Source organism: Microtus pennsylvanicus, chromosome 20, assembly GCF_037038515.1.
Source record: "Microtus pennsylvanicus isolate mMicPen1 chromosome 20, mMicPen1.hap1, whole genome shotgun sequence".
NCBI lineage: Eukaryota > Metazoa > Chordata > Mammalia > Rodentia > Cricetidae > Microtus > Microtus pennsylvanicus.
This window is the reverse complement of record NC_134598.1, coordinates 18,301,593-18,325,779: the sequence shown is the minus strand read 5'-3', so window position 1 is coordinate 18,325,779 and position 24,187 is coordinate 18,301,593. Positions and strand designations below refer to the sequence as shown.

The 24,187-nt window shown below is 37.4% G+C and overlaps 1 protein-coding gene across 6 annotated transcripts in view; it reads right to left on the bottom strand.

Annotated features, from left to right (window-relative positions):
- Positions 1-24,187, bottom strand: part of Nav3 (neuron navigator 3) — a 477,963-nt gene that overhangs the window by 69,889 nt on the left and 383,887 nt on the right. For 5 of the 6 annotated variants that reach the window (XM_075954789.1, XM_075954787.1, XM_075954788.1 and 2 more), the window contains 6 exons: positions 13,985-14,117; positions 12,972-13,242; positions 11,378-12,086; positions 8,999-9,487; positions 5,139-5,180; positions 3,451-3,611 (listed from right to left, as the gene is read on the bottom strand). In XM_075954789.1, coding sequence (XP_075810904.1) covers positions 3,451-3,611; positions 5,139-5,180; positions 8,999-9,487; positions 11,378-12,086; positions 12,972-13,242; positions 13,985-14,117 — 1,805 coding nt within the window. The remainder of the gene's footprint in view (positions 1-3,450; positions 3,612-5,138; positions 5,181-8,998; positions 9,488-11,377; positions 12,087-12,971; positions 13,243-13,984; positions 14,118-24,187) is intronic. The other variant, XM_075954791.1, reaches the window with a different exon arrangement.

The following is a 24,187-nucleotide window of genomic DNA, read 5'->3' as shown; positions in this document are numbered from 1 at the left end:
GTTTGATAATTAGGAGAACAGGAATCAAGGGAAAACTGACTGGGATTTATGTGTATACTAGTGACTGAGCTATCTGATTAGCTTCTGGGCCAGGCTTTTAAATAACTTTAAGACAGTTCACACCCTTGTTTCTTGAGAGAGATATTAATCATTGGATTTATGACATTGTTTCAAATAAGAAAATCTTATATAACCTAAATCTAGAGTGTTATGTGAAATCTAACTAAGGTCATGCTTGAAAATTCCAAAATAAAAAAAAAAAACAGGAAGAATAAAATTCTAAAATGTGTGTTCAAATTTAGATAGTTGAAATAGTTTCTGTCATGTTTAGTTTATAATGCTATGAAGCTGTATTTATTATGTGGGTGGAGGAAACATATGTGTTTCTACCATGAGATTCTTTTCCTCAGTACATATGACAGGGTTCACTCTGAATATGCTTAAGGGTGAGTGAGGGGAATGATATTCTGATGTGCCTACCAAGTAGCACTTCTACAAGGCCTGATGTGCACAACTGAGAAGGTGTCCATGACTTGACGTTAGGACACCTGAGACAAGGTAGAACATACACCTAAGTCCACTCATTTGTCTCACATTGACCCTTGTTCCTCCTGACTCCACCCTGTGGAGTGTTGAGGTTACCGAACCTACAAAGCTTCCACATTTTGTCCAACTGCCTTTTCCTTTTATCTATAAAAAAATGTGTAAATACTTAAAATTTTTAGAAATATTACTTTAAAATTCAAAGATAACAAATTTCAAAATATAAGATTGCCTAAAATGTATTTCATTTTCAGTATACTGCACCAATCACTGCTAAAGCATGGTTTGTATGTAGTCCTTGCGTGGTAACTGTAAATAGAAACAGTAGGTCCTTAAAGTTCTACAGAAATGGTCTGTTATCAGTAGAAGCACAATTCTTTCAAGATGTGTTTAAACTCTTAAAAACTGTAAAAAAAAAATATAATCTTAAATCATCAATTTTTAAATACCTGTAACCATAGGCATCTTGTCTTCAAGTAACACATTAATTTAAATTTTACAAACTTCAAAATACATCTCTATACAAATGTTAGACATTCTTGGTAGAGAAGCCTTAATTCAAATGTTATAGTTGTATTCTTATATTTTTGGTTGTGAGCCTGGATTTAATGGCTGAGCCCTCTCTCCAGCCCCATAGTTGTATTCTATATTTATATGATGACACTTTGATTTACATTCACGTTAAATAATATAGCCACTAGTTTGAAATTATATTGAATTAAATGCAGGTAAAACTGACAGCTGTTCTTTTATAGTATGATATATGCTTTCTTTAAAAATGCTTCATTTCAGTGTCTTAAGTCTTCAAGTATTACATGGCCTTCCCATTCATGATATCAATCTTTCTTTGGAGGGTGACCTAGTTTTTATATATCTTTTCAGCTAAGTTTTAATGACTGCCCCAAGGGCAGATAATAAAAATTAGGGAGGTGTTATGTTTTATCTAAGAATAATACAATAAAGGATTTATTTAGAATATCAAGTGTAGGAAAAGTATCATAAATATTCAGCTAAATAATTAGTATCAATTAATAAAAACTTGATAGGACACAGGAGGTATTTAGGAAGTCTACAGTGTTTGGGGTAATCTGGATTCATATTTCAGATGTTCTATTACATGTGGTTAGGCTTTACATCCTTAAGATCCTACAAAAATATTTTCAATTTAAAAAAATGTTTCAGTGTTAGACTTTTTACTGTTTCATAATTATGCACCAAGTTAAAAAGAAGATATACATCTTTTGCCATTATGGGGCAAAGAAACATTATTATGTGCAGGTACAGCAGTAAGTATTGATGTTCATACCATTCAGTAGCTCACAGCAGTAAGTATTGATGTTCATACCATTCAGTAGCTCACATGCAACTGTGAAAAAGATTATAGTCTATGTCTTAAAAGTTCTAGCAATTATAGTGGGAAGAACTGAAATAAGACAGATTTAGCCTTGAGTCCTTTGGGGTTCAAAGTTGAAACGTTCAAATTGTTCATTTGTGAATGGTCTGTGGTGACATCTAAAAAACATTTTTTTTCTAGGCTGACAAAACAAAATAAGGAGACTACTTCATATATGACTTGACAGATGAATCAATTTTAAAATATTATTAATAACAATAATGTGTACACGTGCTGTGGGACAATGGTTTGTACCCTGTAAAGATTTGTCTTTTGTACTTGTTTAATAAAATGCTGATTAACCAGTAGCCAGGCAGGAAGTATAGGCAGGGTAACCAGAACAAGAGAATTCTGGGAAGAGGAAAAGCTGAGTCTGCAGTTGTAGCCCAGATGCAGTGGAAGCAAGATGAGAATGCCTCACTGATAAAAGGTACAAGGCCACATGGCTGACTCAGACAAGAATTATGGGTTAATATAGGATGTAAGAGTTAATAAGAGTTAATAAGAATCCTGATAGGCCAACCACTTTATGATTTATGTAGGCCTCTGTGTGTTTCTTCGGAAAAGAACAGCTGCGGGACCTGGCAGGACAGAAATTTCTGTCAGCACACATGTGTCCATGTGCAGTTGTGTGTACTGTGAGCACAGATGCCCAGAGTCTGGAAGTACAGGACCTAGAGGTATAGGAGGTTATAATTTGCCCTATATGGGTGCTGGGAACTAAATTTGGATCCATTGGAAAAGCAGTATCAGCTCTTAACTGTCGTGCTGCCTTTCCAGTCCAAGAAGTTAATTTTTTACATCATCACTGAGTCTTTTAAATGATAACTGCCATGCTTAGACATGTTCTATGCTTCCTCAATCTTCTCTATTTCTGTGACATTTACGTAAATGACTACACTTCCCACAAATGACACAAATGGCTAAGACAGTCATTTGTTTTTCAGTATAGTCCTCTAAAACTGTTCACAGGATGCTTGCTGTCTTCGGTGACATTTATGCATGATAAGGAGCATTTTGATTTCAATAATGTTTCAAGAAATTATCTTGCAGTCATATAATTGCATATTATTTTCAGTCTAATTATTTCTATATTCTATCTCTCTCCATAAAGACCATTATTTTGTTCATCAACAACATAAACTAAGATGCCTTACTGAATGTCAATAAGGACTTTGGGATAAAATGGAGAGGGTGCTGGGCTTGAGGTCAAGTGTTTCATGATTTGTCCCCACATCTGATACTTACAGTGGTCTGTTTTGTGGAGTTCAGATTTAGCTCACAAAATGACAATAATTCTAGTTATAATATATTCTCAACATTAAGCATTTCTCCTAAAAATAAGTGATACATTATTTGGAAATTATTCTGTGCACTGTAAGCAACATGCTGAGGTTTCCTCTCTCTCTCCCTTTCTCTGCCTCTCTCCCTCTTTATGGAAACACACCAACATAATTCCACATGACAGGGCTGTGAAAGAAAAAGAAGAGAATTGATGATTTAGAATATTTTACCCAAGTTGGAAAAGTGGTATTTTCCCGTGGCTGAAGACGACATGGCAGAAGGGGAGACAAGTGGTGATTGGTTGCCAGTATCCTGCAGTCCTCCAGTGGAATGGGAACGTAGCCACTCTTTGCCTTCTTCCTGGTTGGCCTGCCGAGATGATGGGGTGTATCTGCAAAACAGCACAGCTGAGACGCTTGAGCATATCTACAAGGGCAAGGCAACATTAGGACATGAAAACAATTGAGGGGGGCTCACTATTCAGACTGCACAGCAATCACAAACAGATCGGATCTAACGACAATCGCTCAGTTCCTCCAGATGATTTGGCACCATCTGTTTGATCCCACAGGGAAAATAAATAGAGGCACGTGCGGAGAAAACGATGCTTCTGCAAGATGTGGACTGGAAAGTCATAAGCAATGAGGACACAGCCAAGTTAACAGAGAAGGACCCCAAACCACTTTGTTGGGGGAAGGGTATGGGAAGGTGACAACAGTGATTCATCATGGTAGACTGTGGTAGACCAGGAGTCAAGGGAGGCGCAGTGGGAGGCACAGTGACAGTCACAGGACAGCACAGGAAGTGGAACACACACTGAGAGCTAGGGTTTTCCTTCAGTTCTTTGGTTAAAATGCCACTTTTTGTTAGCTGTTTTCTCTGTATCTTTTTCTCAAAAAAAAAAAAAATAGAGTGTAAGACAAGTTCATGGCTATGAATTCAATTTTCATTTTATTTTTATTCTAAAGTGAACAACTATTTAGAAATTTCTAAGTGACATTAGATTAACTTGGATTTAAACTGATCTGGCAAATATTAAAGCAGGAAAGCAGAAATCGGGATTGAGTTTTTATAAAACACAATCTGTAAAATAATACCTTAATTGCCATACCTGCCCTGTGATGATAATTTTTGTATTTACTCCATTTATAGCCTACTTCAGCCTTCCATCCTTACTTGTCACAGGTGTAGACTATGTAGGTTTGGGGGACTATGTAGGTTCTACGGGCATCTGTACATGTATTAATGTCTATAGTATATGTGTGTGGGTTGTGTGTCTGCATGCATGTGGAGGTCAGAGGAAGAAATCAGGCATCATGCTTTATTGTTTTCTGCCTTACTCCTTTGAAACAGAATCACTATAGTCTCACCAAACCCAAGCTAAACTGTGAACCAGCGATTGTCCTGTCCCCTTCACTCCTATCAGTGATGGAGTTAGTCCATGGAACTCTGCTCAGCTTTTTATGGGGGTGTAGGGGATTTGAACTCAAATCCCCACACTTGCTTAGAAAGCATTTTTAACAACTGAGTCAAGTTCCTAGTTGCAGTTTTGAGGTTTAGCAAACATATACTTCCGAGGAGAAAAACCTGTAGAAGCAATTTTATCTTAATAAAAGAGAAATGGCTCTGCCTCCTACCACTAGCCGCTCCCCTCCTGAGCAAAGCCTCAGAGGAGTTCCTTTTATTTTATAACGATGATATCCCTAATGGAATCCACTCGAGTCAACACCTCCACACTCATTGGCATCCCTTCGTAAGAAGCATCACCACTCTTGCAGCCAGAGAAAGCATCAAGATTAAGAATGACTTCATATTTCAAGTCAGATGCTACACAGCAAACAGATAGGGAAAAGACACAGCACACAGAGTTTACACGACAACAGAAAGAGGCAGCGGTTGTGCTGAGAGAAATATATACCTTAGTCCCTTTTTGGGTAGTGTATTTCTGTCAAGCTGCATGCTGTTAAAACAAAGAAAACCCCTAAGGACATAATGCAAACGAAATTTTCAAATCACATACTCAACAAAATTCATTCTCTGAACTACACAAAACAAGGCTCTGCTAATACACACATGAACACTGAGCTGGCTGGGAAAAGCTAACTAAGTGGCGGGACCTTTGTCGCTGCAATAAATGTGGAATTTCTTTCTATCCTAGTGACATTCAAACCTAATTAGAAAATGCATTGAATCATGTTAGCCTAGCATCCCTGTGGAAGCTGTGGTGCCCTCCTTTTCCTGTGGAGTGGACTAGACTTTTGCTGTGACTTCATCTGCAGGAGAATCATAGGGAGGACAATGACATCTGCTGTTAAAGTGACAAGGCTCAATAACAAGACAGGACGAAAAAAAAATCACATCCTAGTTGTATCTCATCTAGTTAATTCCAGTAAAAATAAGGGTAGATTTGTTTCCCACTTACATATAAGAAAGAATTTAATATATAGTATGTATTCTCTTTAAACAATGTTTCTAGTATAATTTACTTAAATATATTACTGAAGTGAAGCTGTTTCATCTTTGAGAAATCATTGATTGGGTATTTGAAGGGTTATGTATTGTATCACCATTATTTTAACTGAATTGCAGTTCGTCGGACATAGGGCTAGAAAGATGTGCCTAAATTAGTGGGAAATGACTCTCTGGGATGGAAAAGAATGGCACACAGCCAGAGGCTCCATGCTAATCTCTAGCACGCAGATTGCCAAAGTGGAAAATGAATATGGACTTGCAGAACTACTGTTTTTGTTGCTGAGAATATCAGATGATCAAAATAAAATACGTAGCGTGGGCACAATGGGGATGATGGAACAGAAATGCAAAACAGACGGACTTCAGATTGAACCACTTAGAATCAAAGCTAAAATGTTTTCTTCCACAGGTACTCCATCTCTTAAACTATGCCAACGAGGAATTTGTTCTGTCATATTTTATGATCATAAAAGTTCCTAACTGGTGTGAACAATCAAACCAAAAGAATCATATTAAGCAAATAAGACATCTCTAAATATAAAATGTATTGGGCTATGCATTTATCCGATTATATGTCATTATTTCTTTAAAATATTATAGAGAATTAGACAACTATTATTTTTCCCAATGTTATCAGGTTGTATAAAAATTACAGTTCATATGTTCCAGTGAAATAATTCAGAAAGCACACTTAGGTTGAATAATATAGAACATTTCTTAGACTCTAGAACAGTTGTTCTCAACCTGTGGGTTGAGACATCTTTGGCAAACATCTATCTCCAAAAATATTCACCCTAGGATTTATAACAGTAGAAAAATTACAGTTATGAAGATGCAACAAAATAAATTTAATGGTTGGGGATCATCACAACACTAGGAACTGTATGGTAGGGTCACAGGTGGAAAACCAGTGCTCTAGACATTCATGGCAGTATTATATTGGCATTTCTGCAAAGCCTCAAGAACCAGTGTCAGCCATGGCTTGGGAGGTAGAGAAGCAAGTGGAGATTTATATTTATGCACTGTTTGTCTGAGGACAACAGTTGTGTGCAACACAGTTGTCAAATTTCACATTTAATGACAAACCAGACATTTTCAAGGTTGTCTCTGACTTTAAATTACTTTAAAAATATGCTTTGGCCACAATAAAATAAAATAAAAAAAGCAAATGGGGCTTTGTTTATAGTTATAGTCATTGACCCACCAGTGACTAGATGTGATGAGCATGGCAAAATGAAAAAAATATCATTTGTGTATTTTCATTTTTTTACTTTTTAACTTTAATGAAGAATAATTTATGTAAATATTGGAATTAGTATAAATACCCTCTGATTTATTAGCCCTAATATGTGAAGATCAAAGTGTAACAAGAGGAGTCAAGAGCTTACATACAACACATCATCTATCATATACATTTCAAATTAACTAAAAAAATCACACCTTGATACGCTTTTATACTTTCAATTTAGAAATTTACTGGCCAGTCATGTCAGGATACGTACATGAGATATTCTTAAATAGACCATGTACTTCCTCATATTCACTGTTAAGAGTTAAAATGCACTGTTAGAATTTGCAACTTCCTTCCGAAGAAAGAGTATGCACAATGTTTTAAATCAAAAAAAGTTTTATCTAGATATTTGCTGGAAGAAAATTATTACTGTCAGTTTTATATGTCATTCTTAATAAGATAGTCACATTGACTTTATATGACTGAATAGTCACTAATAGATTTAAAACATATTTTAGAAAGTTTTTTATTTATTTGTTTATTTATTTTTGGTTTTTCAAGTCAGAGTTTTTCTGTGTAACAGCCCTAGCTGTCCTGTAACAGATCAGGCTTGCCTTGAACTCACAGTGATCCACCTGCCTCTTCCTCCTGAGTGTTAGGATTAAAGGTGTGTGCCACCACTGCCTGGCATCTTTGATTTATCCTAATATCAGGTTAAAATTAGACTATTTCTAATATTGCCTAACTATTAAGAGGATTGCTTTAAAATTGTAAATAACTATATATTTATTGTTGTATTTCTTTAGTAGACATTTTTATAGAGCTAAAATGTAGGAAAAGTATTAAAACTGGATTCCAGTATAGCTATAAAACTTGTTGATTTTAACATGAAGTTTTGATTTGATGGTGTCTTGTTTACAGTGATGTATTTGACTATGTTTCTTAATGTTTAATGTTTGAAGGCTAACAAATAGGCTGAAATCTATATGATCAACTTTATGTTTTCATCTTTATAATTTAAAGATTATCTGCATTTTGGAGAATGATTGCTACTAATAAATTGTAACCTGCTTGTTTGATTTAGCTATCAACTCATTGTTTTAATTTCTCACATATGCTCTCATAATTCTAGGATATATTACTTAAATAAGACTGTTACTACATTTTCAAATGTAATTCAATTTATTTGACATAAGTTTTATACATGATATGTGATCATGCCCATTTACTTTATAAGTACTGAAACCAGGATCTGAGCTATAATTGAAAGTCTAATTTCTTTTGATAGACCATTTAGTACCAGTTCTTTTTATGTTGTATGTACTAACAAAGCCTAAAAAAGAAGTGGATACATTTTTTTGTGTGTGTGTGTAGAATCCAGTTGTCAGGATTAAAGCTTTTTATGAATGGGAAAACACAGATTCTGCAATTACCAGCCCATCACAGCATTGAGCACCAATGGTTCATTTAGGTCTCAAGTGCTTTAATGCAGTAGACGCGCCGATTGCACGGCTGTCGGTGTGCACTAAGGTGATGGAATACTTGATTTTGAACTTCACACAGGCAAGAGAATCCAGAAGGTAATAGTTGTAAATAATAGATTAATGGACCATTTGAGCATTGTAGGATATGTCTTAATAAGGGATTAAAATTCCACATATTTCTTAGAGCACAATTGTAGAATCCATTTGAATTTGATCGTTGACAAGGTTTTCATTATCCTAAGGATCGTGGTGTCTTGAATCTCAAGCCAGTCATTAGAAAAGTCTTGAGAAGATATCACCCATTGCATGAATGCCTAGTTTTTCAAAAATTGCCTACAGACTAGAAAGGCATTCACGTTTAAAAGTAAGCCAATCGCCCTACCTTTAATGATTTCATTCCTTGTCAAATTTGGTAACAAGAGAGAAGAATAAGACTGGCCTTCCCAACATAAACTCTAAATTTAAGTTCATTTTTATGTCACTGCACAGTTGTGCTCACCGTGGAATAAGGGAAATTTAGGAGGGTGGGGTCGTGGGCACAGTGCAGGAAGAAGGGGTTAAGGACTCATGGGTGCCTCCAGGGAAGCTCACCTTTCTGAGAGAGTAGATCTCACACTACCCGTTCTCATGAGCAGGCTCTGCACCTCGTGAGTGCCTGTGGTCAGTCCAGACAGGGAGCCATGATGGCTGAGGGGCAGGTCAATTGACTCAGAGCTCGTATGGAGACTAGTCATGGACTGGTAACTCGGAGTGTCCTTGCTGCCGGCAGAGGAACTGCTCAGATTGGCAGCCCACACAAGACCACCCGATGTGAAAGAGTGAACCGATGCTGGGCTGGAAGCCAAGGAGTGACTTAAGCTTATAACATCTGTAGGTAAGTCTGAGGGCTTATTGAAGAGAGGGCTGCTGCTGCCGCTCAGCCCACCAGCACTGCCCATGCTGCCCGTACCAGACGACGGTGACTCCAGACTGCCTTGTCGCGCTAATGAGGTACTAGGGCTGGGCAGTACTGAGGAGGATTTCACCCCCTCGGTATTAGGTGCAGAGGCAGATTTGCCACCTGCCTTGGCACCAAACAACCTAAAAGAAAAACAAATAACAACTTCAGTTGTTCCAAGAGACTCATATCCACATTCCATAGGGTTTCAGTCCACAGAGACAAGGGTGCTTTGGTGTAGTGAGCTACCAAGCACGTCCAGCCTCTATGTTCCTGAAGGTGATATGACTGGCCTTGGTATTAATCAACTATTAATAAGTTCTTACAATATCTTAAGGGGAAATCAGCACTGGGGCGCAACCAAGGTGAGCAGAGTGGGCAAAAGCCAAACACGACCATGCTTGACTTTTACATTTGTAGCGATCAGAGGACTCTTAAAATATTTTAGCCATTTTGGCAATGTCTATTGACCATTATAATGAAACAACTTCTACGCATTCGGTATATGACTCTTAAATGGAGTTTCCTTTTTGTAAAATAGGTTCCTCGAAAATCTAACAGGGACAGTTAAGGCAAGGTTAAGGAAGCAAGGTAAAGTCTGGAGGCTTGAGGGATTCAGCTGGAAATATTGGATATTGTTGGCAACTTACAGATTTTGGGGGAAATCTTCCCATGGAAAAACCACAGGGAGTTCTGTCAGTAGCCAGAGCTATTCAGATATATACCAGTGATTTGAAATATCATTGGTGCTAAGTTAGATACTGGAGTTTAGTTCAGAAAACATTTTAGTTTTGTAAATGAAACAGATGATATAATCAAATTTATGCAAATATGGAAATAACATGATATGAAGTAATGGCATAATGGTGACTAATTCAGCTGCAATGAATCCATATTTCCTGCAGTGGAAGATTTGTATGACGAATATGAGAAATTGTTTCATAGGTAATGGGCCACAGGAGGGCACTATTGGCTTTCACATAAACAGTGAAAATATTTACTCTTGCTAGAACTGTAATTGATTCTTTCGAAAGAATTGACAATTCAAGACATTCTTCACAATTAGTACTTCTAATGAAAAATTTGACTATTTTTCAAACAGTTATGCTTTTAAGGTTGCTTAAATGTGAGAGCAAATTTTTAAAGACTCTAATTCTAAATAAATTCAAAATCCTAGGTAAACCTGTTGAATAAGAACAAACCTTAAATATTTAACAAGTAACAAAAAATAAATGATACTATATTAATTTGAACATGAGGAAATAGAGGCAGGTATATTTAACAATTTGTCCTAAGTCATCCACTAATTTCCCCCATGCTACTTACAGTATCTAAAATCAGGGCTATTCCTAAGCAGAACTTCACACACTTAATATAATCGTGGTGTATACATCGTACTTAATCCTGTCAAAGAACACTGACAAACACTTATCAATGTCACCTTACTCGTGAGTTCTTACCCTGTGTTAGACATCTAAATGTTTTAAAATCTGAGAATCACATCATACCTTGACTTTTTGTTTTGTATCTTACTATGTTAAGAGTAGCCCTATAAAGTGGTCCAATATAAACAGTCATATGGAATACATCCTCTATATTCATAACTACCAATGAATGCATTAAGAGTTAGTCAAGATAATGTATATTAGAAGTAAGTGCAGTGTATATCAACAGCCATGCAGGTTGATTTTCTTTTTTAACTATGGAAAGGAGAGATGGAAACTACTGAATTATTTTACAGGCTATCACTTACGTTATCACTTATGTTTTAAGCATGTTGACATGCTGTTCATATTTCTCGCATACATTGTATTGACAGTAGAGCTGAATGACTTAACCGCTTCTCTACATGGGCATCACTTTTTACACTAGCAGTTCACACAATCAGTTCTCTAGAACTCAATATATTTTAAACAAGTCTAGAATACTGAATCTTCAAATATTTAGGATAAATTAAAATACCTTTGTGTAGAATAAATACGTGTTATATACTACCTTTTACCTTATCCCAGCATCCCTATACATACCCTTACCTTCGAAATGTAGGTGAGGCAATATCTGGATATTTGGACCCTGGCTGTCTGAGCCCTTGCGCACCACAGGCACTGGCAGAGGTGGGGCTGGATTTGGGGGAACCTGACAATGAAACACTCTCTGAATCGGACACTGCGACTTTTTCCTTCTCTTTGTCTGTCTGGTTGACAGTGACCGGACTCGAGCGCCCTGAGCCAATCTTAGTGGGTTCTCTAAGTTTGGAGGTGGTGGCCCCCGCTGACTTGCTGCTGACGTTAGAATCGATGCTGCTGGTACTGGATCTGTGGCCTCCTCGCCCCGGGATACCGCTGGTGCTAGACTTGGAAGGGCGGGGCAAGCTGCGGTACTGGAGGGTGGTCTTGGAGCTCACGTGCAGGACAACATCATCTTGATTCTGGGACCCATCTAGGCTGGTTTTCCTCCCTGCATTGGACTTCCCACCAATGGCAGCCGATTTGGGGATCTTCCCCAGTGTTGCTGAGCCACTGGCTATGGTGGCCCCGCTGTTGGTAATCATAGTTGAGGAGCCTACAGCACTCGGCTTCTTATACCCAAAAGAATTGCTGGCTGAGGATCTTCCAATGCCCGACGGTGGCTTTTTCCCTTCATCTCCGCTGCTTTTTCCTGCATCGGAAGGAGACCTTTGCAAGGATGACCCTTTCAGGGGAGTTTTCCCTTTCTCTGACACTTTGGCATCATCCGTCTTCCCTAATTAAAAAGAAACACACAGATGGGTTCATTTCAACGCTTTGACATCCGAACACCTCCAAAAACAAATGTAAAACGTGAATGCTCTTTAGCTCTTTCTATCACTTCAGTTCTGACGTATTTCTTGTTTCAGATCTAAACAGGCACACTCTATGAGATGATTGAGAGTATAGCTAAAAAAAAAATGTCTGTTGGAGGAAATGTAATGAGCTCGAGGAGATAAAGCAAAAATGTGATTTTCTTGTTTGTTAGTGTTTTGTATCTTCCAACACTCCTGTTTCAGAAGGCTGTCACTATTCCAATCAAGTTGAACACTAGACCAGTGGTTCTCAACCTTCCTAATGCTGCGACTCTTTAATACAGTCCCTTGTGTTGTGCTGACTCCCCAACCATAAAATGATTTTCATTGCTACTTCATGACTGTAATTTTGCTACTTCTATGAATGACCGCGTAATAGACACTATTTATAAAATAAGGGGAGAGTCTTTCAGCTCTCAGATTTGAAGCAAAAAGTAGTGACGTCTGTGAAATCAATACTGAAAACACCGCATTTGTAAAATCAATATTGAAAATATGCATTAAAAAGTCAGGAAAAGTGAGTTATTGTTTATGCAGAACCAATACTTTACCTGTATACCATGTGACCGGATTGTAAAACAGCACGTAACAACCCAATGTGACAAGTGTGTCCCCTACAGGTTCTTAGACTGTCATACTCATGCGGGCTGATCTGACCAAGTATGTGGATTATAGAATACAATTATTTAACTGTGGACAGAATAGCCTGATTATTAAAGGGAGAGTGAATACACGTGAACCCAGATGCAAAACAGCACCATAGGTTAAAATTCTTCTGCAGCGCGGACCCTAAGTGACAAACTTACCAGGGGTCTTGAGTGCACTCGTGCCGGTTTTCTGCCTAGCTGGGGTTCCTCCCTGGGCAGACATGCCTCTCCTCCAGGAGCCTGTCTGAGACACAGACAGGCCGGCTTTCTGTCCTGTCTTCTCTGCGTCTTCAGCCAGTCCAGGGGTAGCGCCCTTCCACTTGGTACCTCCATCACCGTGGCTGTCAAAATCTTCTTCGCTCTTCTTCAGATCCTCTGGACTATCCCAGGTTTCATCAGCTGTTGAACGTTTCTCTGCATCTGTTTTTAGCTATAAAAATAATTTCCCATGGGGGAAAAAACCTATAAGGCCTGAATCGGTAACTGGGATGCATTCTCAGATATATAGTAGGAAAAAATAACGAAGCAGAGACTTCCACTCCTGAAACATGCCAGAAATGATTCTATTTATAACTATACTTTCCCTCATGTTTCATCAAATTCAGCCATATAATTTCCTCTCGTAGATATTAGAAAATGTCAGAATAAATAATGTTCAGAAAAGCCTAATTAAACTCTACAAAGGAAGGGATTTTTCTATGACAGACATGACAAGAAAATCCAAGACAAGATAGGATGCATTCAATGCTCTTTCTTGATTCACCGTTCACAAGGGAGCCTAGTAATTTGTTTTTGGCATCATTATAAAATTAGTCCAGAACGATCCAATGTTAGACTCTTTTTAAACTTGGCTTTTAAGTAAATCAGTATTAGAAGGAAAAAGATATCAAGGTAGGTCTTTAAGGGTTAGAGGTCAGCAAATATGTCTAAGCTGTTTACAATCTTCAATAGAGGCTGGGGGTGGGCATTGCTATAGTTCTGAGGGGCGCAACCCTAGGGGACCTAAAATAAAAATACTTCAGATTCCAGTGTTAGTGAATCATTAGTATCTCTGCTTATTCAACTTGTGCAAATACTTCAGATTAAAGAGTAAAACCACAGTTTAATAAAGTAATTTTTTTTTGAGGAAGAAATTGATAGAATCACTGTGGGAGAGAGAAAATGGGTCTCACCTGAGTGTTCTTCCTGGAGGGGACAGTGATGTTGGAGTAAGAGCTGAGGGAGGATGCTGTGTTCAGGTCATCTGTGCTGATGTTATCAAGTGTGTCACTGAGACCGCTGCTCACTGAACTGCTGTCATCCCAGCTAAAGATAGGGCACAAAACAGCAATGAGCTGGTCACAGAACAAGCAATGTAAACCACCCGTATTTCCATACAATGCTTTTGTATATCACAAAGACATTAAAAACACTTATTAGGAGAATTTGCTCACTATCCATTTTGGGAATATCATTTTTATGAGAACTGAACATCTACTAAATAATAGCCAACATTATTGGTATTGAAGAAGGTATTTAGGAAGAACCAGAAGACGTGGGTTCCAGGTGAACAACTGAAGCATGAATGGAAATTTTGAGAGAAGAGTAATACCCCGTACCCACAAAAGCAACCTGGAACCAAAAAGTATCTAAGAATTAATTCTCTGTTCAAAAAACGTTTGCTTTAAGCCTGGCGGTGGTGGCGCACGCCTTTAATCCCAGCACTCGGGAGGCAGAGGCAGGTGGATCTCTGTGAGTTCGAGGCCAGCCTGGTCTACAAGAGCTAGTTCCAGGACAGGAACCAAAAAGCTACAGAGAAACCGTGTCTCGAAAAATCCAGAAAAAAAAATGTTTGCTTTATTTAGTCAGGCATCTGAAAACCACTCCTCATGTTTCTATCTGAAAATTACAACCTTCAACCAGGCTGAAATATTGAAATCCATCCCAATTCCAAACAACATGAGATAGTCTCCTCCTGCTGTTGGCCTTTGCCACACAACTTCAGTGGCAGCATCTGAGTGAATGATCAAAAAGATATATCTGGAGCCTAGAGAGATGTCTCAGCTGCTAAGCGCACTTGCTACTTTGCACAGGGCCCAGACTTAGTTCCCAGGACTAACCAAGACAGGTGGCTGTGAGCTGCTGTGTGGGTGCTGGGAACTGAACTCTTGTTCTCCGGAAGAACATCAAGGAGCCTTAACCTCCGAGCCACTATATCAGCTCCATTATGAAAGTTTTGAGCAACATTTTGTTCAACATAGTTCTTTGTTAAGAAAACTTAAAGTAATACTCTTTGACGGTTAATGGAGTTATTTTTTTAATCTTAAACTTCCATGACATTTGACTTTCTTCTTTGATTTTGTAGATAACCAAATTCTCCATAGCCATGATGCAATTAATTCTGTTGATTGTCACACATTTAATTAAGTTGAGAAACCTTAATAGAAAATAGTTTTTAATGAAAGAATTATTAGCATAATTAGCTCTGAGTAATAGGTCTCAAAACTCATCAAATATTTTTTTCATCTTTCATTTTTAATTGCATTAAAATCTGAGGGTTTTTAACTATATTCTGCATAAAGGGCATCTCTTTATTTCTGCCAAATTACACATCCATAATTCTGATGAATTTTTCCCTCACAATCTATAACAAATTCAAAATTATGGGATTTGTTACACACACACAGTTTTTATTTACACATTGTGTAGTTACTATCTTGAAACAATAGAAATAAAATCGTTGAAACATTCACACGCAAGTCTTCTCATGGACATGATCCTTCTTTTACTGGGCAGGAGGGCAGAGTTGTACGCACATATGTCTTATTACATTCTTGCCTTGGCCTCTTATTTTTATCACTACTGTCAATCAACATACTACTCATTAAATTCATTCATCATTTTTCTAACTGAAAAACATTATAACAACCTGTGTAGGCCAGAGAGGTTTATTTTGTCCATGTTTGTTTTTCATTATATCAGAGAAAAATATCTTGATTGTAAGAGGCACTCAATCAAAGCCAGCTTTTATCAATCAACCATTAATGGTTATCTTCTCACTTAATTCTCCATGCCGACAGTAATCACCTACGTAGAATAATATATATTGCATTGGGTGTCTGAAGACCACACCTATATGTGCCTTGGTCTTTAAGACACAGGTTTGATTTACTACGCAGGTCTTGAACCATGCCCAGACTATATTTCCATTCTGAATTCTAAACGAAAGCTCAGACATAGTTGGCTCCATTTTTAAGCAATCCAGAAAGTTTGTAAAACTTGCAAATAACAGTGTGAATTACATGTAACTAAGCACAAATTCTGCAATCAATTTTTCATTAGTAAGCAACTGAGCCCTACATTTAAAATACTCATTCAAATTCTGGAGATCTATGAACAGTTGTCAGATCTCTAGGACAATATTCTCTATGTACTTAGAAACAGCCTGGTACTTCGATGATAATGGAGATGTACATTTATTTCACCAGTGTTCTCCTAGCAACATTTCTGTTGCTGTGATAAAAGACCCCGACAAAATGCAAACTGTCGGAAAAGGGGTTTATTTTGCTCACCATTTCAAGTTTTACTGCATCACAGCGGAGAATGTAAGCAGGCAAGAGCTAGAAACATTTAGCTACATCACATCTACACTCAAGTGCGGAGAGAGAAATGAATGCCTGCACAATTAGTACTCGGATGACATTCTCCATTAGACAGTCTAAGACCTAAACCCTAAGGAATGCTGCTGCCTAGAGTGGATTGGGTCTTCCCACCTCACTCAACACAACGGAGCCAAGAACCCACAGACAAACACACAGGTGAACTGAATGTAGACCATCCTTCATTGACATTCTCCTTCTGGGTGATTCCACAGTGTGTCAAGGTGACACAAAATTTAGCCTCTTCAAGTATTAATTACAATATTCGAGTTTTTCAAGCATTGTTGAATTAGCTGCCAGAAGTAAAATTTCAGTCTAAGTACTAGAAAATGCAGGCTCTTCAAGTGTCAGAGAATGTCAGGATTCTCATGAGATAGTAGATCAAGAAAAACAATATTTTCTCTCCAACCTAAAGGAGGCAAATGACATAGAATACAATGTAGTGACTATTTTGAAGATTTTACTGAATATTTCTTAAATATGAAATAATTGCTTAATAAAAAGGAAAAATGTAATCCTCATGAGATTATTTTGTAAAAGTTTCTGGATATTTCATCCTGAAATAAAGGGGAAATTGGATAATATTTACACAGCAGAATGGAGTCATTAAAAATCCTTTCATATTTTAGAATGTATTTTTCTGTACAATTATTAAAATAATGGGATGCATTTTACTTTCACAGTATGTTCTAGATGCGATGACCTTTGCAATGTTAAAATGTTGAGAACTGTCTAGGCTGTGAATTCTAGAGCCAAACTATTAAGTCCCTGACACTGGTCCTCACAGCTATGTGAACATTCAACTACTTCTTTTATTATACAGATTTGTATGTAAACACAATACAATCCATGCCAGCTTTGGATATTTAGCCACTGAAGAGTAAATTCATTATTACTTTAGGGTCATTGATAGAAAACAACATAGAGTTATTTCAAGACAGATTAGTTGAGCATTTTATTTATTTATTTATTTATTTATCTATTTATTTACTGTAAATAGAGAAATAAGCCATCAGCAGAGATTTCAAAGTGGGAAAACTCCAAATTGATATATTAATATCTAAATTTTATATTAAATTAAATAGATAATCTCTCAATTAATAACCTTTATATGGCTTTATTACAGTTTAAACAAATTTCCTTATACCCACCAATGTCTCATATTGCCACTGCATATTATCTGAATAATTTGGTTTACAATAGAACTGAACCAGCATTTCTTCATGAATCCTTCCAAACCTTCCTAAAATTCCATTAATTTGTCCACGTCTCTATTTGCCTCTATTCAGCCTCTAATTTCCTGAGACATTCTGCAAAAAGCTGTTCCAGTCAAAGCGTTATAGCCAAGAGCAAAAGCAGATCCCTTTTCTCAGCCACAGAGCCCAACCTAACTTTGACTAGGTCTAGTTCCTTAATGTTTATAGACTAAATCAGAAAATTTTCCAGCCTCGTGATGTTACAACTCACAGCCATCATATGTGATTACTAGCCTCTGATCCTCAAATGAATTTCCTTTTATGAATTATCATAATAAGAAAGAGGTGAAATGGGAACAGAACTCAGCGAGGTGGGGGATGAGTAAGTTTGGATTAAAGAAAAAACCTGTTTACTTAAGGGAATCTCATTGAAAGAATAAGTGGGTAGACAGCTGAGAAGTAAAGCCTTCTGGGAGCGAAGAGTGAGAAAAGATAAACGTGCAGAAATGGAATCCCAAAAATACCCAGACCCAAGAGACATATGGGACTAGAGTGGCGGGTGTGGGAAGAGTACAATTGTTCAGGGAGAGAGCAATCCGAATTCTCTGCTGGAGTCTGTGCTTAGTGGGGAGACAGAGCTTGCAACCAGGACAATGGAAATCAAAGTATTTTCAGCAATGAAATAAAGTGTGTGTGTGTGTGTGTGTGTGTGTGTGTGTGTGTGTGTGTGATAAGTGTTTTTGTGTGGTTGCACTTTAATACATATGTGTACACATGTGAAGACCAGAAGTCAACATTAGGCGTCTTTCTCAATATCTCTTCAGTTAATCCTTTGAGTAGAGGCTCTTATAGTACATGGAGCTTACTGATTCAGAGAGACTAGTACACAACCCTCCAGGGTTCTCCTGTCTCTGTCCCCCCCGCACTGGGATTACAGGTACATGCTCCTCCATCTGCCCTTTTACAGGGTAAGGGAGATCAGACTCAGGTTCTTACGACTGGAAGGCAAACACTTTAATAACACTTCCCTTCCTGAAGGTGAATGTGATAGATATATTAGAAATAAGGCACTTAAGGAAGCAGTTGAGATGACATTTCAAAGTTTCTAAAGAAAAAAAAATACATGCAAATAAAAGGAAGAAAAGAGTTGCAAAAATCATTCTGAAGAAAACACCAGAGGGTTTGCTGATACTTGGAATGTGGGCAAGAGAAAAGACTAGTACGAGCCAGAGAGGAACAGTAAGAAAAGAACTCATCAAGAGTATTCAAAACACAACCCTGAAGAATATTGTGTTTGAACTTGCATCATCTCCTTCCATGCCAAAAGATGCTGGTCTGTTTATTTCTTTGTAGCTAAGATGATAATCTTTAATAAACTGACAATCCATATAAAAAGGTTAAAAATCTTCACGATTATAATTTTAGTGTGATATAAAATTGAGTTTAATCTATGAAATGTTAGGGGATTACTATTAATAGGATGTGGATTTGGAAGCAGACAGCAATCCATCAGGTACGCCCTGGCCTTCTCATTTCCTCTTCTGTTCTTGAGAAAACAAATAATGAAGACTTACATTTGTTCTCTTGGAGCATCAGATAAGGATAGATAAACAACAAAATGAAAAGCTCTCGTTCTTTATCAAAGAAAGCCCCAGGTAATCTCTGTCAAATTTAATAAATAATGTTGGTTTAAAATGAATTTATGCACTCAGGCAGAATTTTATATTTTAATAATATTTGAGGCAGAGAAAAAAAATAACTAGTTTTTATCATGTGGGCTGAAATCACAAGAGCAATAAAATAATGTCATTAAAAATTCATTCAAACACATTACTAGAATAATGCCCATAATAGTTTTGAAAGTTTATTTTATTGCTCATTTTTATAATAGTGCTGTATGAATGAAAAAATATATCATATTTCTGATAAGTAGAGAAATTATGGCAAACACATTTACATTAAAATTATAAAAATGAAGATTGCAACCTGTTTATATGGATTTAAGAATTCAAAAAGACGACTAGTATATATTTTATATCATATATGATTTAAAAGCCAATAAAGACCTATAGGTCTAATTTGCATTGTCTACTTGGCTGCCTTTAGAATCACTCCAAGGCACATCTCACAGTGTAACTCTGAGGAAGTTTCCAGAGAGATTAAACTGAAGAGAGAAGACTCATTTTTGCTATGGGCTGGGGTCTTGGGTTCACAGAAAAAGGACAATGGGTTTAGCACTGCCTTCTCTGCTTCCTGTCCACAGCAGCAATGTGGCCAGCCTTCTTCTCCTTCTCCACCATAGTGAATGGACAAAATGACATCTTTCTTCCTCAAGCTGTTTTTATTCAGTATTTTATCAGAACAAACAGAATAATAATGAATACAGTACTTACTATTGACAACTGGCCAGAAATACATAACCATAACAGAGTTAAACATCTGTAATCTGCCTAGAAGTAGTCAATCCAAATATTTTAACCATTTCTGAATGTTTCTGGATGTTACACATATAGGTAGACATTTTCCTTCTTATAATACTGCTTTATGTGTATGCATTATGCATTCACTTTATGCAATATTATCAAGATTTTAATTTTCAAGGCTGTCTAAATCATTACATATGTGTGCAATGACTATAAAATCATCTTATATAAAATATATATTTACTAATAATCTATAGTAACCTATAAAAAAGTTTATCATTTTCTATCAATCATAAATAAAACTTTAAGGAGTATTACAGATTTATGTAGTATTACTCTTAATCGTGGTTATATAACATAGAAGGGTGTCCTTAAATGTTCTAAAATGTTTGAGATTGAAAAGAGTTGAGAGTAACAGTTACATTTATCAAAAATTAGTTAAGTTGAATTTTCATTAATTTTATCAGCTATTCTCCTTTAACTTTCTTTTATGTTTTTTTGCAAAAATATTAGATAATCTATTTGTATTATATTATTATAACTTTCCTTTGTTCTTGAGGAATTCTTAGATGTATGCAATGAAATATGATCATATCCTCCATTTTCTTTCTGTGACTTTTCCCATTTTTCCTTTAACATGTTCCCCTCTTAACTTTATTTCTTCTTTTTTGATAACCCACTAAGTCTAACTGATTGTAGTTAAGCTTTACATGTTCAACATTTAAACTATTTTCACAATATATTACTTTTATTAATGTCACTTTAGTAAATTTTATAAGATGTTGGGTTTTTTTACCTTATAATAGATTATGATCCTAGAGAAGCTAAGTAATAAGATAAACCCAAAGAAAAGCATATATAGACCCACCTGGGAACTGGAAACAGACATAATCTCCTGACAAAATTAGGGGCATGAGGGTAGGGGGAGAAGGGAGGGTAGAAGGGAAAGAGGAGAAGAGAAGAGAAGAGGAGAGTTGAGGAGAATTTGAGGGAATAGGATAGTTGAGATGGAGGAAGGACAGAGATGAGAGCAAGAAAAGAGATATCTTGATTGAGGGAGCCATTATAGGGTTAGCAGAAACCTTGCTCTAGAGAAATTCCCCGGAATCCACAAGGATGACCCCAGCTAAGACCCTAAGCAATAGAGGAGAGTAGACCTGATTTTGACTTGCCCTGTAGTCAGACTGATGATTATCACCATAGAACCTTCATCCAGCAACTGATGGAAACAGAGGCATAGACCCATGTCAGAGCACTGGACTCAGCTCCCAAAGTCCAGCTGAAGATTGGGAGGAATGAGAATATGAGCAAATAGGCCAAGACCATGATGGGTTCACCCACTGAAACAGTTTACCTGAGCTAATGGGCGCTTAGCTACTCCAGGAGGACTGAGAAGGAACAAGCATAGGACCAAACTAGTCCTTCTGAATGTAGTTGACAGACTCACGGTTGGGACAGACTGAGGGGCCACTGGCAGTGGCACCAGGATTTATCCCTACTGCATGTACTGGCTTTTGGGGAGCCTAATCTCTTTGAGTGTATACCTTGCTCAGCCTAGATATAGTAGGGAGGGCCTTGGACCTTCCCCAAAGCAATGTGCCTTACCCTTTCTGAGGATTGGATGGCGGTGGGGTGGGGGGGTGTTTGGAGGAAATGGGAGGAGGGGAAGGAGTGGGAACTTGGATTGGTATTTTTTTAAAAAATTTAATAAATTATAAAAAAATAAAAATATTTTCTTAAAGTTCTGCACAAATATTTTGATTTCTATGATTTTTCATTAATTTTCTCTTGTTAAAAGAAACATTTTTAAACTTTATGTGTGTGAGTATTTTGCCTGCCTACATGCATACAGTACCTGCGGACCCAGAGAGGGCATCAAATCTCTTGAAACTGCAATTAGAGACTTGATATTCTCTCTCTCTCTCTCTCTCTCTCTCTCTCTCTCTCTCTCTCTCTCTCTCTCTCTCTCTCTCTCTCTGTATGTGTGTGTTAGGAACACATTATCTGTAGGAACTCCAAGTGCCCTTGACCATGAAGCCATCTATAAAATATCCCCTTTTATCTCTTAGAGGAAAGCATTTAGTGACACCCACGTTTTCCTGTTTATTATTATGGTGTACTTACACAGTTTCAGCATGTGATATATGGACATTCTACATATTATCACATGTATTCCTCTCATGGCATCTTTTAATTTTATTGTGGTAATATGCTGTTATAAATATAACATAGATGGCTGTATCTATAAACTGCAGATTACCACTTTAAAATGAATTTGTGTTTAAATTTAAATAAGTGTGCATTATTAGAAGATTCAGAATTTTAGATGTTCTATTATTTTAAACAATGATTACCATATTTATTCATTAGACCATCAAACATTTATCAAATGACATGCACAGAAAATATAGAAATAAGATGTTATAGGGACCCGACATTGACCTTAACTTTGATAACATATAATTCTCACTTTTGGGAATTCACAGATTGGTTTTTGGACAGCAGAACATTCGTTACTAGCTCTCTATTTAATCACAATCATAGCTATTAGGCCTTAGCTAAATTGTCTCCCTTCTCAAAATCCCCCTTTCTCATTTGAAATATTCTTGGCATTAGCTATCTGTTTCAGAATAATAGAAGTGCCCAAATGACTATAATTTCAAGGCTGAGTGAAAAAAAGAAAACATTGTATAGAAAAGAGGAGCTTAGGCAATGCTCACCAAGTTGGCTACAAATCCGTGAGCGGGATTTGAAACACAACTCCATTTATTTCCTGCTTGCTTAAAAGAGTATGCATTCAGGCAAAAGCACAATGACACACTTTTACTTTATGTAGGCAAATATTTTTAACAATGAAGAAATATTTTTGCTATAATTTAGCAAAATATGTATCATATAAAATTGCTATAATAAAAATCTATTTTTCCTTTTGAAAAATCAGAACATTGCTTCAATAAGAATATTCCTTTGAAAAGGTGGAAGGAAGGAACAAAGGGAGCGAGGGAGGGAGGGAGGGAGGGAGGGAGGGAGGGAGGGAGGGAGGGAGGGAGGGAGGAAGGGAGGAAGGGAGGAAGGGAAGGAGAGAAGGAAGGAAGGAAGGAAGGAAGGAAGGAAGGAAGGAAGGAAGGAAGGAAGGAAGGAAGGAAGGAAGGAAAAATGGCGCTCGAGTGAGCATCTTCAGAGGCCTTCAGAGGTGAAAGACAGTTCAGCATTAGGGAGCTATTTGCCCAGAAATCAGCTTCCCCTGCCCATGAAGGACAACAGATGGCAGCAGCGACAAGGAAAACTTGGAGCAGATTCTTCCTGGCACACTTACAAAACATCTATGTTTCTTTAGCACAAAGAACTAACTGTCCTTTCCTCATACTGTGCAATGACTTTCGGATACAGGATAAAATAGGAGAATGACTCTTAAAATATCTTAACAGATCGAAAGGATTAAACTGCAAAACGGGCTGAGGTGGTGACATGGCCCTAGCTGGGCTGGGCTCAGCTTTCAGACAATTAACAGACAGGGTCCTTATTGTTGGTATGTCACATGAACTACGTTAAGGTCTCATACAAAGCCAGCCACCTGCTTTGGGCCACTGCCTCTCTTTTGGCACGATGGTCACTATTTCTGAGCTGTTTCTAAAAACTCAATTTTTTTTCTCCTTCTCTTCCAGAGGCTATCTGTGCAAGGATTGTCCTTGTTCATCTGAACGATCTCATCCTTTCATTAGACACATCAGACTCAGAGCACTCACACAGAGATGCGGGTCAAACAGACGCAGGCAAGTGAGGGGGTCACTGAGTCTGCACACACTGCCAGAGGCTGTGGATTTAAGGAGCGGCCAGTCCTCAGAACATTAACACGTGAGATGAGATACTAAGTGGCAATAAAATCCTCTGACAAATGTAGCCACTCTTCTTAAGCAGAGGGGGTCACATCGTGAGAGGAGAAAGTTTCACAGGGTTTTACAATAGAAAGCAGAAAGGCCTATGAGGAAGAAACAATTGTAAAGGATGTGAAGTAAAATGTTTACATCAATAAGCCTGCAGGAACTCGCATCACTGGTGAAGGTACTTCTGATGAGGGGACTCTGTGGATTAATCTGAGTGAACCCCTTCTTTCCTAA